Source organism: Muntiacus reevesi, chromosome 15 (assembly GCF_963930625.1).
Source record: "Muntiacus reevesi chromosome 15, mMunRee1.1, whole genome shotgun sequence".
NCBI lineage: Eukaryota > Metazoa > Chordata > Mammalia > Artiodactyla > Cervidae > Muntiacus > Muntiacus reevesi.
The window spans coordinates 41,862,192-41,876,020 of record NC_089263.1 but is presented as its reverse complement, the minus strand read 5'-3'; the positions used below and the strand labels follow the sequence as shown (position 1 = coordinate 41,876,020).

Genomic DNA, 13,829 nt, shown 5'->3' with positions numbered 1-13,829 from the left:
TTGTCTGACCCTCTGGGGTAAGATGGCTGAGGTGTGGGATTCTAAGGGAGGGGAAACCAGGAAAGGAATCCAACTTGATCATAATCAAAGGTCTGACTCACTAGAAATCTGAGAGTAGCTGGCACTTGCCTTTTCTGCATGGAGAGCTTTGAGTTCTCAGTAATGCAGTGTGAGCCCATATTTGGTAAGTCACGAGAATCCTCTGAGAATCCTTTGTTGTGTTATCTTGGAATTGAAGGAAGACAGTTTCACTCGTGGTCACTCTGGAAATAATTGCACATGTTTTCAGTGAACCACTTTTCCCTGATATTTCTGAAGCACTGTTTAGTGGTGGAAAGACCATGTTTAGTTCTATAATGTCCTGCAAGTTACTTTTTGTCTCTCTCAGTTTCCACATTTTTAAAATGGGGCTTTTTTTGGAGCCCCATCTTGAAGAGACATCGCTGCTGCTGTTCAGTTGCTAAGTCGTGTCTGACTCTTTGCAACCCTATGGACTACAGCATGTGAAGGGACTTGGGGACAATTAAATGAACCATCACTGCCCCCTAGACTCAGAGTCAGGCACTCCTTTATTTCTAGTCCCCTTGCTGCTCACCAGGGTACTTTGTACATTTCTCTCAGAAGAGCCTTTTATTTTCCACCCATCTGAGTGGCCCTCTGGATCTCACCCCTGTTGTAAGCCACAGTGGGTTTATATCCAGTGTGTTCTATGATATGATATTAGAAAGTTCTGTACTTGGTGAATTCTAATTAATTGTGTAGTGGGAGTCAGGAATCTCCTGAATAAGCTTTGCACTCCAGGAAGGAAATTTTGTCTCATCCCTCGGATTCCTGGGAGTTTACCAAGTGTTGCCCTTTGTCTTCCCAAGGGAAATAAACTTTGTGTTTCCTTTAAAGTTTTTTCTTGATTGGTCGTTTACCTTCTGACTTTGAAGTAGTCTGAAGACCTTAGCTGGTATTGACCCGAGCTAAAAAGCAAGATCTTGGAGAGGCTGACTTCCTCCCGCAGACCTTGGGGTGGGACCTGGGGATGAGACTGATGGCTGACCACCTGCATCCCAAGCAGACATGGGGCTACGGTTTAGAGTGGGATTGAGCTCTGCAGTGTGAATAACCCGTCAAAGACCACTAATGTTCTGATGCGGAATTGGGTGTTTCCTTTGCTCTTTGCTTTTGTTGAAATCCCCAGCCCCCACTTTCCCACCTCTGCCCTGGAGCTTTTAGTTCACAGACTCAACACCGAGCACACTCATTTTTCTTTCTTTTGCATTTTATGATTTTCTGTCATTAGGCAAAGGGTGACAGGCAAGGGTGAGAGTAAGTAGACACCTCAAGAAGAACTGAAGATCTGTAAGACATTAGATATAAGATATAAGACATTAGATAAACTGCACTGGTAAAGCATGACATCATTCTCTACCTGGGTTCCGAAAAGCCAGTTACTTAAACTCCTTGTGCCTCAGTTCCTCATCTGTAAAACGGAGGTGATAATGGTCCCCACCTTATGGAGCTATTATGAATAGCGAATGAGGTAGTATTTGTGAAGCACATAGAACAGTGTCAGGCACGTACGAATGTTTGTTCAGTAAATAAATGTGCCTCCTGAGTTACATGAATTCTGGTTCTGACTTGTTGTGTCATTCCTTTCGTTCAGCGGATATATTTCCAAGTGCTGAAATTCAAATGTGAATATAAGATCTGGTTTCCTAGAAAGTTCTTTAACTTTACTTTTTCCGACATAGTTGCACTGTCCCAAGTCTCTTCAAATTCATTGGGAATTGCAAATAAAGTGTTTCCTGTTTCTCTTAAGAACGTTGCTTCAAGGCATTTTTCTTGACATGTTTTGATTAGTAATTCTATCTTTTTGTGTATTACTCAATAAAATCTTGTTTTACCAACTGTATTTAAGTTATCATGGATTCCCTCAAGTGTTTTAGGATTCATTCCAGATGAAAATTTAAAGTCAACCATGCTTAATTCTCTGACAATCCTGTGGTCATAAACATTCTTTTTTTTTTTTTTTTTCCTCTTCAGCTCAAAGCCTTTAGAAAGCCACATGTAAAGTTTTATTTACTGATAAGTCTGTTTCTCACATCAAAGGAAGTTAAATGGGGGAGTTCCTACACCCATACTGCCTTAAGGATTACTCATGAATTTCCTTTTCTGTAGGAGTGGGATAACTTCTAGATCCCTATGATAGCTTCCAGAGTTAACGACTTCTACTGAAAACTTGTGGGCAGGGTGACTCAGGACAGATGGCCACTAGTTCCCCTTCCCCTTAACCTGGAGATCAAATGTGAGAATGTGTGTAAATTGCCAACCTCAAGTGCTCCTTGGCGTCATGGGTCTTCAGGAAATAGCAGTTGATACGATTTGGGGGAAGGTCTCGGAATGGAGGGGGTTAAACGGCCTTAACCCAGGGCCTGGCTGACTTTCGGGGATTTCATAACTGCAAGGAAGCCCTTACTGAGAACATTTCTCTGGTGACTCGGTGGGGTTGGGGAGGCGCTCCCGTGCCGGCTGTGTGCTCGGGTGTGGGCTGGCTGCCACCCTCACGCAGCGCACGTAGCCCTGTCACTCAGCCGTCACCCCGCTGGCCCGGAGCCAGGCCTCCGCGGGAAGGGCTGCCTTCCCAGACCCAAACAGCCTGCACTGCTGCGCCGAGGCTCCCGGGCCTGTTTACTGGGCTTAATTGCAGGGCTCTGCCTGAATCCCCTCCAAGGAGAGGAATTAAGCACAATTCACGGAGTGACAATAGTCCCTTAAATTCCTGGCCTCTGAGAGTTTCAGTGGCTTCTGGGGGAAGGGTGATTCCCTCAAGTTCAGGGTGATTCACTCAGGTTCATGCACGAGGTGCAGGATCCCCTCAAGAGAATTTTGATCTAGTTCAGTCAGAACCTCACAGGCCTGTGACTCCTCTGTAATCTTAGGCATGCTTCTGTGTGTGTATATATATGCATGTTTCTGAGGGTGGGGTGGGAGCCAGCTCTTGAATGTAAGAATCTCGAGGAGCTATTATCACTGAGCTAAGAGAACTGAGTAGAAGGTTTCAGAGTCTTGATAGTTGCTGATGGTTTGTTGAATGATCCCAAAGTTAGGACCAAGTTCGTAATGAAGAGGGACGCTGATGAAAGAGGTCTACCTGAGGACAGGTTTTCAAGTGAATATGGTAAATTCCCTGCCTTTCTAGGCAGGCTGCTCTTGCCTGGTAGGAAGGAACCAGCAGGCCCATTTCACCAGAGCCACTGAGAGTGGCTTATAACTTCTGATTTTTCATTTTCAGAATTACTGAAGCTCCTGCATTTCAACAAAATTTAGGTCTGGGGAATAACGATTATTGTTCTAAATTGGAGGTAAGGTTATATGTAGCAGAGTTCTAGGTATGTGGGTTCAGGGAGAAGAATTTTTAGTATGGATTTAGGGCATGTGAGGAAGGTAGAAGTTCTCAGTATAGAAATAGAATTAGTAGAAGATATTTGAGGGAATAACTTGGGGTTTGTCAGAAGGATTACTTGCCTCTTGGATAGTGACTGCCTGATGTTCTGAATCTTCTGAACTGTATGGTCAGATGCTGAAACTTTGGGAATGGGAGCGTGGTAGCTGGATCCAGCTCTTGTTGTTACCCACCAGAAGCATATCCCCCATTTCTTCATTCCCTTACTTCAGTCTTTTACTTGGGCAGTAGGAGGAAAGAAGTAGCTAGACTTGCTTTTAACTAACCAGATAGATAACAAGCAAGATGCCAAGATAACTAGTGACAGTTTGCTTACTTTTTTCTGAAGTTAGAATGAATATAAAGACTCTAAAGCACTTTTTCTGCTTCTGAGCTGTTCAGCAACACATTGAGAGCTTACTTTTTTCTAAAACTGGCAGCAGTGTGAACTGTTCAATGACATTTTCTTGAAACTCTTGGAGAAGGCTTTGCATAGTTGCAATTATTTTGGAAACATGCCTTGTGAGTATTGTATAAATTTAAGTGACTTAGGTAATATATATATTTTAATATTCTTGAAATATAGTTAATTTATAATATCGTGTGAGTTTTGGGTGTGCAGCAGCGTGATTCAGTTATACATACATATCTACACATACACATATATTCTTTTTAAGATTCTTTCCCATTATAGTTTATTATAAGATATTGAGTAGAGTTTCCTGTGCTATGGAGTAGGTCCTTGTTGGTTATCTATTTTATGTGTAGTACTGTGTATACTTTAATCCCAAACTGCTAATTTATCCCCCTCCCTTCCCCTTTGGTAAGCATACGTTTGTTTTCTGGGTCTGTGAGTTCTGTTTAGTAAATAAATTCATTTGTATCATTTATTCTTAAGATTCCATGTATAAGTGATATCATATGATATTTGTCTGAGTTAGGTAATATAAATTGGACCCATTTCTGGCCAGTAAACTTCAGCTATTACATTCTCCACTGTGACTGGCTGTTTTTCCAAGTTAAACAAGGTTTATGGTCTTGTGTATTTTTTCTCAAGTCTTTACTCATCTAACATTCTGTGCGGTTGGTGTCTTATGGTATAGTGAGGAAATGATCCTGGGCCCCCTTTGCTGTGTCCGGAGCAGATGTTGGGGAAGGACTTGAGAGGAGAGAGGTTTGGTGACGGCCTGTGCAGTGTGGATGGCCCTGAAGGATACAGCTGAGCCTGGTTAAGAGAGACAGGGAAAGCGTCCCTGTGTAGCTCAGGAAGCGTTACAGACGGTTCCTGGGCTATAGACAGTGATCTCAAAATCCAGTCTGATGTTTTTTTTTGTGTGTGTGGCTCTGATTTAACAATTAGGGTTAAAAATATTCAGGAGAGTTTATATACAAATCTGGTTCAGTTACCTGCTACTGTCCTAAAACCTGAAGATTTTTAACGTCTGCCCCTCATTGCCACGGATAGAAAATTCCCTAGTTGTAGGTAGTATAGCTCACATTCCAGAGTTCTGACACAGACCTGATTGGCTTCAATATTTTAAGTAAGTGAAAGTCCTCTGTCCATGGGATTCTCTAGGCAAGAACACTGGAGTGGGTTGCCATGCCCTCCTCCAGGAGATCTTCCCATCCCAGGGATCAAACCCAGGTCTCCCACATTGCAGGCAGATTCTTTACCAGCTGAGCTACCAGGGAACCCCTCAATATTTTGTTACTTGCAAATACCACAGGCTGTGTGAGTTACTCACCCCTGCTTTTGAAACTGCAAAAACACTTAGGTAGGATCAGATCCCCTAAGTAGAGACATTTTGAAGCCTCAGTTGAGGGGAACACAAACATGCCTATCATCAGTGCATGTTTTAAAAAATAGCTGACATTAAGCAGTGACAGACTTTATTTTCTTGGTCTTCAAAATCACATGGATGGTGATTGCAGCCATGAAATTAAAAGATGCTTGCTCCTTGGAAGAAAAGCAATGACAAACCTAGACAGAGTGTTAAAAAGCAGAGACATTTCTTTGCCTACAAAGGTCCATGTAGTCAAAGCTATGTTTTTTCTAGTAGTCACATATGGATGTGAGAGCTGGACATTAAAAAAAAAAAAGGCTGAGTGCCAAAGAATTGATGCTTTTGAACTGTGGTGCTGAAGAAGACTCTTGAGAGTCCCTTAGATAATAAGGAGATCAAGTCAGTCAATCCTAAAGGAAATCAACCCTGAATATTCATTGGAAGGACTGATGCTGAAGCTGAAGCTCCATACTTTGGCCACCTGATGCGACTCATTGGAAAAGACCCTGATGCTGAAAAAGACAGAAGGCAGAAGGATAAGGTGATGACAGAGGATGAGATGGTTGGATGGTATCACTGACTTCATGGATATGAGCATGAGCAAACTCTAGGAAATGGTGAAGGACAGGGAAGCCTGGTGTGCTGCCGTCCATGGGATCGCAGAGAGTTGGAAACAACAATAGCAAAGCGGTGTTTGGTATGTGCCAGGCCTTACACTGAGTGTTTTACCTGGACTATCACCTTCAATCCTCATAAACCCATTTTATAGATGAGAAAACTGGGATGTGAGCAGGTTAAATACAGGTTATTCTGTATTTAGGTTGCATTTTATTAAAGGTATGTTCTGCTTAGGGACCTTCCATAATTCAAAGCAAATTGGCTGGTATTTCTGTTTCACAGTTGGAGGGGCTTAGTATTTGGCAGTGGACCAAAATACCAGTTTAAAGTTACTCAGCCTGGCAGCTTCAAAGTTATGCTCTTTTTAGCAAATTTTTCAAAATGGATTCATATTTATTATAAATTTGGCAAATAAAATGAGGTGATTACTGTTTTAATGTGCTAAGTTAAAATTTCTATAAAAAGTCACTCTCTACCTTAAGATCAAATTATACTTGTGACTGATGCTGAAGTCATGATGTACAGTACATTTTTGTAGAAGATCTATGTTGCTGACTGTTTTTAACGAAGTGGTGAGTCTGAGTGGAAGAGGGGATGGGACAGACGTATCCCCTTCCCACCTGTGGATCTAAAATGATCCTCATTGCTGAATGGACAGTGGAGGTTGCCAACACCAGGTTTTTGAAGTGGTGTATACATGTGATTGAGCTGTGGTCGATTTCAATTAAGAGCATTCAGTTTAGGCGCTGGGATGGAAATCCTGCACTTTCCTTTTTCAACTTTACCTTTGGGATGGATGAGATATGGCTTTTCACAAAGCCGACTTAGTAAGAACTCTTAACAGAAACCCTGTTTTCTTTTCCCCCTGCAGCATTTGGGGAGCATATTTTGTTACTTGGGTTTGGCTGTTAAAGTTCTATGTCTGTGTACGTGTTCAAAGTATCCTTACACATTTCCTGCCAGAATGTGGCCGCCTAGGTAATCCAGAGCGCCTGTCTGTGGTCTGGAGCCAGTCTGGAAGCCTGGGAGGGGTTCACCCCTCTCCACTCATTTTCTTCTGTTAAAAGTTATAGAGAAGCTTCTGGGGAGGGAGTGGGGATAGGGAGCGGGTAGAGGAGTCCACAGTGGGGCCAGAGGAAGGGATGGTGAATGCATAAGGAGACATGTGGATTTATCAGTACATCCAAGGCTAGAACTATAGGACTAAATTGTATGTGTAGTGCTGGTCACACTAACATCTTATTAAACTTTTATGAATTTCAAGTATTAATCTAGTCCGGAAGTTTTGATGAGTAATAAGTGAGACTTCCTGCTGATGAGTTTCAGTGTTAACTGCACAGCACGTTTGTCACTTGATCCTGAAATACTCTGGTGATGTTCTTATTGTTCTGGAGCGTTCTCCTCTCTACAGTCTAAAGCCCTTCCCTGCTTGATGAGGTTTGGATAGCAGCTCCGTTGACCTGATCAGTTTCCGGGGTTTGTTTCTGCCCCGTGCACGATTTGGCACAGAAACGTGTGACTTGTTTTTGAAGTGAACCTTGCTTCTCAATGCATCCTTAGCCTCTGCGGTTTCGAACTGTGTCAAAACCCAACAAATATTGGGAATGTGCCCAAGCCAAGACCCATCTCGTGTGGCTCTTGTCCAGAAAACAATGATAAACTGGCCTGTGTAGTTTCAACAGGGCCACTGAGGCTCACAATGATTTCCTTCCATTGTTTTGAAGTTGATGCTGTGGTTTCAGGAACCAGAAGAGAAGGTGAAGATTCACTCTGGCCAGAAAAATTCTGTTTCTCTCCCTTAATCAATCAGGTACTTTGCTGACATTAGTAGTTTTGTTCTAAAAATAAATCCCCTGGAATGTGCCAGCTCCTTCACTCTGGGTGTGTTTTATAGATGCAGCAGTTCATCAAGGAGGTACTTTTGTGAGTTTGTATCTAATTTTTTTTTCTTCAATTTTTAATCTCAGTCCTGAGGCAGATAAGCACTTCCTAACGCCCCAAAGAACTCTGTTGCTGCTTGTAGGGGTGATGCCTAGATAGAGTGCTAGACCTTCTTGAACCATCAGAGTCCAGGTAACGTAAGCCCTTTAAAGGAAAGAAACCAAGCCTGGGATCACATAATTAGTTGCAGGGTGAATTAGATGGCAGGCATCCAGACCACTGACCTTTTCCTTAGAGTAGAGCTGTTTAAGAACGTAAGATTATGTAGCATTGATGGAGTACTTTTTCTTCTTTTCAGAGCTTCACAGTGGGGTGAGGCTGAGTTGGTAGGGAATCCAGCCTCTAATTATTTGTGGCTTAAGTGACGTTCATTGTTGGCTCAGTGGTGGCTCTTATAATCCTAATAGCTGCTTCCAGGGATGGGTAATTCCCTAGTCATTATAGTTGACTTCATTCATCTCTTCTTCCCTAGCTAGGCCCATCATTTCTATCTGCTACCAATCACCTTTCCCCAAGCCATCCTTTGCTTGGTGGTGTCATTTGTTAAATCTCAATTGCAGTAACCTCAGAATTCCATCTCTGAAAGATGTTCAAGCTAACAGCCTAACTTTAGATTTAAGATGGCATTGCATTGACATTCAAAGACAGGATATGGGGATTGCTAGCTGCATGGGGATATAGCGGAGATATGGTAATTTAAGCCTTAAGATCATTGTAAAACTGAGTTACTATTCAGCCTTATTTTTGTTCTAGTATGCAGTATGTGTGAGTACATGCCAGTGCATGCCTAGTTCATGTCTTCATGTTACCACTGGGAGTGACTTGGCACTCATGGCATTGAGGCTAATTCTTGAGCCAATAGTGCATTAGCATGGGCTCTACTTGACTGGTTATTTCACCAATGAAACAGTCTTGCCATTTGTGAAGGAAATTGTGAACTGAATTGCTACATGTATGTTTGAAGATGTGCTTTTAAAATGACAACATCCCTACTGATCTAGGTAGAAAATAAAACTTACTTTTTAGCAGAAAGACCTGCTTGCTAATCATTCATTTACTTATAAAATTTTAAAACAAAAGCAAAACAAGAAATTCTCCGATGGTCCAGTGGTTAGGATTCTGAGCTCTCACTGCCAAGGCTGCAGGTTCAACCCCTGGTTGGGGAACTAAGATCCTACAAGCACTATGGTGTGCATTCTGCCCTCCAAAGTAAACTTTTAACAGATACGTTCCATGTTTTAGGAACTGTTCTAGGCACTTAAGAATATACCAGCAAACAAAAAGGAAAAATATCCCTTTTCTCATCTTGTGTTACCAATATCTTCCCTGCAAGTGTCTCATCCCTATAAACATATTTTAGAAACAAGGCAATGTCCTGTGAAAATAACTGGCTTTTTACACTTTGTCTAATTTTTTCGATCCCTTCCTATAAATTTTCCAGGGAACATTTAGAGGTTTGTTACTTTTTTCGTAGCAATTCCCTAATACTAATTTTTGGTAGGATTTTTAGTTTGGCTTCTTTCTGTATTTCTTCACTTGAATGATACAGGTAGTGTTTGGACAAAAGGAAGAGAATCATTTAATTTGATAATTGCCAATAGGAAAAAGACAAGCATTGAAAAATGCATTAAGATGTTTGTGGGGTTTTTTCCTCTGAGCTGGATTTGACTGTCATTTATGCTGACAAGTTGGGCCACAGTTTCCATTGACCCTTCCCTTTTCTTTCTTGTCCTGAGCATTTTATTGAGCAAGCCTAACCTTTTTCTCCTTTGTGATTGGTTCCCGTGTCTTTGTAAATGCAAGTATCTTAGCTATTGATCTAAGATAGTGGTTGATTTGGTGATTCTGGGCCATTTGCTAGTAAGGCATAATCTCTAAACTTCAAACCTAGTGATTCTGATCTTGTGGGTCTAGGGTGGAACCCAGAACCTGCCTTTTCAAAAAGAAAGATTTAAGAGGGGCAGGGCATTCTAATAACAACATAGATGTTATCTAAAATGTTATAGAATTGTGCGATTATTGTTGAACTGCTTTCCACTGGGCTGAGCTGTAAGATATAACTTGGTTGTTAATGTTATATGCTGAAGAGTCCAAATTTATGCACTGTACATAAACTGAAGAGGCCAGCAGATACCTGTGTCCCATAGCTGCTGAGGAGACTATGTTATTCAGCCGTTCAATGGTGGGAGATGCTTGGTTCAGCTTTGTTAACCAGCTTCCTTTGACTTTCTCTATAGGCGATGGTGGCTTGCTACCCAGGAAATGGAGCAGGTTATGTTCGACATGTGGACAACCCCAACGGTGATGGCCGCTGCATCACCTGCATCTACTATCTGAACAAGAACTGGGATGCCAAGGTACTTGAAATAATGCAAGTAGAGGGAGGGGTTAAAACCATAGGAAAAGAATTCGGATGACTTAGAGGAGAGTTTGGAGTTCATAATTCCCACTGATGAATCTTTTCTATTTCGTATTATCCTTTTTTTTCTGCTATGGTTTTAGTACTAAAGTTGATGAGATGAAAATAATAGATGCAAAGTTAATTTGATGGCAGTGGGTGAGTAGGGCCATTATTAGGTTATAGGTTATAATTTGATGATTGGTGAGGAGAAGGTAGTTTATTATTTTAAAAACGGGGATCAGTGTTTTTAGTCTAATCCAGAGCTGATAGGATTCTTGATTCTCATTGCGGAATAAGATATATACTTTTCCCTGCCAGGAGCAACACTGAGAGGATTTCATAAAAATAGAACCGTAGGATGTTAAAACATCCCCAAGTGACGTTTCCCACACAGCCCTCTCTTTCTGGGTGAAATGTCTCCTTGGTGGCCTCTTGCCATGGTTTACTGTGATCGTGAATGCCAAAGGTTTTGCAGCTTATTTTCGCATTTTTGAACATATATATAGATAGAGATATGAAGTCTGGTGCCATGCTAGCAGACATGTGTCTGGAATTAGTATATTTTTTAAAAGTTAAGGATGATTTAGGAGTCTGAGAAGTTGGAGAACTTTCCAAGTTTATCTGGCTTTTGAACCTTCTGCATCTCCATTTCCTATTCATTAGGCCAGATACTAGCTGTCATAAAGCAAGGATATTTTATCTGAGGTCAGAAAAAGTAAACCTGGGAAACCAGTGAATTAGTGACAAGGTTTGTGTCAGTTCCCTATTTGGTAACATGACTGAAATATATCTCTTAGTTATCCTTTAAAATCTTGAAAGTTAGTGTTACAGGCAAGAGAGTCAAGTTGTCAGATCGGTGATGATAAATCACAAAGGATGAAATCATTCAAAAAATATTTGAGTGCCTGCTAGTGCCAGGCATCGTGCTGTGGGGAACCATCAACATGTAAGACCAGAATTCTACCTTGACAAGATTATTCTAGTAGGACAGATTGGATATACATGTAAAAAAATGTAGTTCGAGGGAGAGAGTGGTATATGTCATGAGAGATAGAGATAAGGTGGTCTGAGCATTCAGAAAAAAAGAGCATATAACTTCCAGCTGATGAAATCAGGTAGGAGATAGGGGAACTCAAAAGAAAACTGTAAATTCTAATTGAAGGGGAGGTTATATGTGGTCACTGTCCTCTGGAGCTGTTAATATTAGATTGAATTACATGAAATGGCTGGGGCGGGAAGAGGGTTATGGGTCAAACAGTCAGATATTGGCAAGTCTGTATAACTGACCTAGTAGAACTCCACTTTGTACCCACAGGCTTTGTGACTGTGGGGGTAAGAAGACTTCGTTTGGTATGAGGTGAATAAAGAGATATGTCTAGCCAAGTTTAAAATAACATTTAATACAAAGGATGGCACTGAAGTTAAAATTTGGGAATAATATATGCTTGGAGTGGCAGTTGGAAGATAGCTTTGTTCCTCGATGAGACTGAAGTATCATTGTTAATGAACTCTGTTTGAGGCCACGAAGTAATCTACCTTCTTTGTGGCCCTCAGCGACATGGTGGGGTCCTGCGGATATTTCCAGAAGGGAAATCATTCATAGCGGACGTGGAGCCCATTTTTGACAGACTGTTGTTCTTCTGGTCAGACCGCAGGAACCCACATGAAGTCCAGCCCTCCTATGCGACCAGGTAACAGCCAGGGCCACGACTGCTCTTGAGAAGCTTCTTGGACAAACCCCAGTTCCCAGAGAATTCTCAAATGTGTGTTGTTTACGGACGAGGGACCAACCATCCCACTAAGCAGAGAGCAAACCTGTTTGAAGTCAATAAAAATTAAAGGAGAAACTGTGGCTTCTTTAACATGTAAAGTCTAACATTGGTTTCAACTGTTAACAAGTCGTTTTCCATTAAGTGAGAGTCTCAGATTCCAAATTTCCCAGAGCGTTCTTTTCTCTTCTCGCCTTTCTTGCTCACCACCCTCCCTTAAAAAAAAGCCTAATGTTGTTGGTTGCCACATGTCAGGAATCCTATCTGGTTAACTCTGGATGAGTTTAAAAGCTGCCAGTTGCAAACAGAGAAAAAACCTTGAGAATAGAAAAAGGAATTTGTAACACAACATTGTAAATCAGCGATACTCTAATAAAATTTTAAAAATGGGTTCAAAAAAAGGAGGTTCAAAAGGGAGGGGATATATTTATCCTTACAGCTGATTCGTGTTGAGGTTTGATAGAAAACAACAAAATTCTGTAAAGCAATTATCCTTCAATTAAAAAATAATTAAAAAAGAAGGAGGAATTTGTTCTGACTTCTTTTTCTTTTGCCCCTTTTCTTAGCTTAAAATTGGATTGGGTTTACTGTATCCAACATGTCCCAACAATTGGATTTTTCAGACTCCTTTCATTAGATCACGCATGGGAAGATTTTTCAGAGTAACTGAACAATTTAGTATTGTTTACTATTAATATAGAAATTCTTGTGTGTGCTTGCTTAGTCATTTATGTCCAACTATGCCACTTCATGCAAAGAGTTGACTCATTGGAAAAGACCCTGATGCTGGGAGGGGTTGGGGGCAGGAGGAGAAGGGGACGACAGAGGATGAGATGGCTGGATGGCATCACCGACTCGATGGGCATGAGATTGAGTAAACTCTGGGAGTTGGTGATGGACAGGGAGGCCTGGCATGCTGCAATTCATGGGGCCGCAAAGAGTCAGACACGACTGAGCAACTCTACTGAACTGATGCCACCATGGACTGTAACCATCCAGGATCCTCTGTCCATGGAATTTTCCAGGCAAGAGTACTGGTATAGGTTGCCATTTCCTTCTCTAGGAGATCCGCTCGACCCAGGGATGGAACCTGCATCTCTTACATCTCCTGCACTGGCAGGCGGATTCTTTCCCGCTATGCCACCTGGGATGCCCAGAAACTCTTGATATAATCTTAGTTTCAGATTCTATCTAATTTGCGTCTGTTTTATGGTCAAAGCTGAAAACCACATGGTATTGGAGCACTGTGGGGTGCAGCCTGAAGTGGAAATAACAGTTGGGGGCAAGGAGGAGCAAGGTTGGGTAGAAAAGATAATGACTAAACCTTAACAAGACTAATTAAGTTAAAATCACAGGTGTTAAGTGCTTAAGGTTTATGTGTCCCCCTCCAGAAGTGACAGATCTGAACCCCACACAGAGCTGCCTATGAAATATCAAATTGGGATGTGCCCTAGGTGAGCAGATAACTATTTCTCCCACCAAAGCCTGTTTGTGGCTTATTAATGGGGTACAGTAATCGGTCCTTGTCATTTGTGCAGAATTTCCTTGTTCTTCCCCAGTGCCTCTATGACTAGGGTCACAGGAGAAACCTTAGCACCACGTGTTGACGGGAAGCGTTTGGAAAAATTCAAGTCCTATAGCAATTCCAGTAACTACTACTAATAATGAAACAAAACATTTTGGAAACTCATACATAAAATTACTCCTGTATAGTCTATCCCATAAATGGGACATAGTAGAAAACTTGACAGTACCAATATCCCATTGCTTCTTTGCCTCAATGTCCAAAACTAAAGAAAAAAGTCAAGACTTTTAACTGTCCTGTCGTTCGATAAGTTATTCTTCAAAGCTTCAGTCCTCGTCTCTGTGCTCTCCCCACCAGC

The 13,829-nt window shown here is 41.6% G+C and overlaps 1 protein-coding gene across 1 annotated transcript in view; it reads left to right on the top strand.

Annotated features, from left to right (window-relative positions):
* EGLN3 (egl-9 family hypoxia inducible factor 3) overlaps positions 1–13,829 on the top strand; it is a 28,689-nt gene that overhangs the window by 11,828 nt on the left and 3,032 nt on the right. Inside the window, exons 2-3 of the mRNA XM_065906530.1 lie at positions 10,014–10,133; positions 11,732–11,868. Of these exons, the coding sequence (XP_065762602.1) occupies positions 10,014–10,133; positions 11,732–11,868 (257 nt within the window). The remainder of the gene's footprint in view (positions 1–10,013; positions 10,134–11,731; positions 11,869–13,829) is intronic.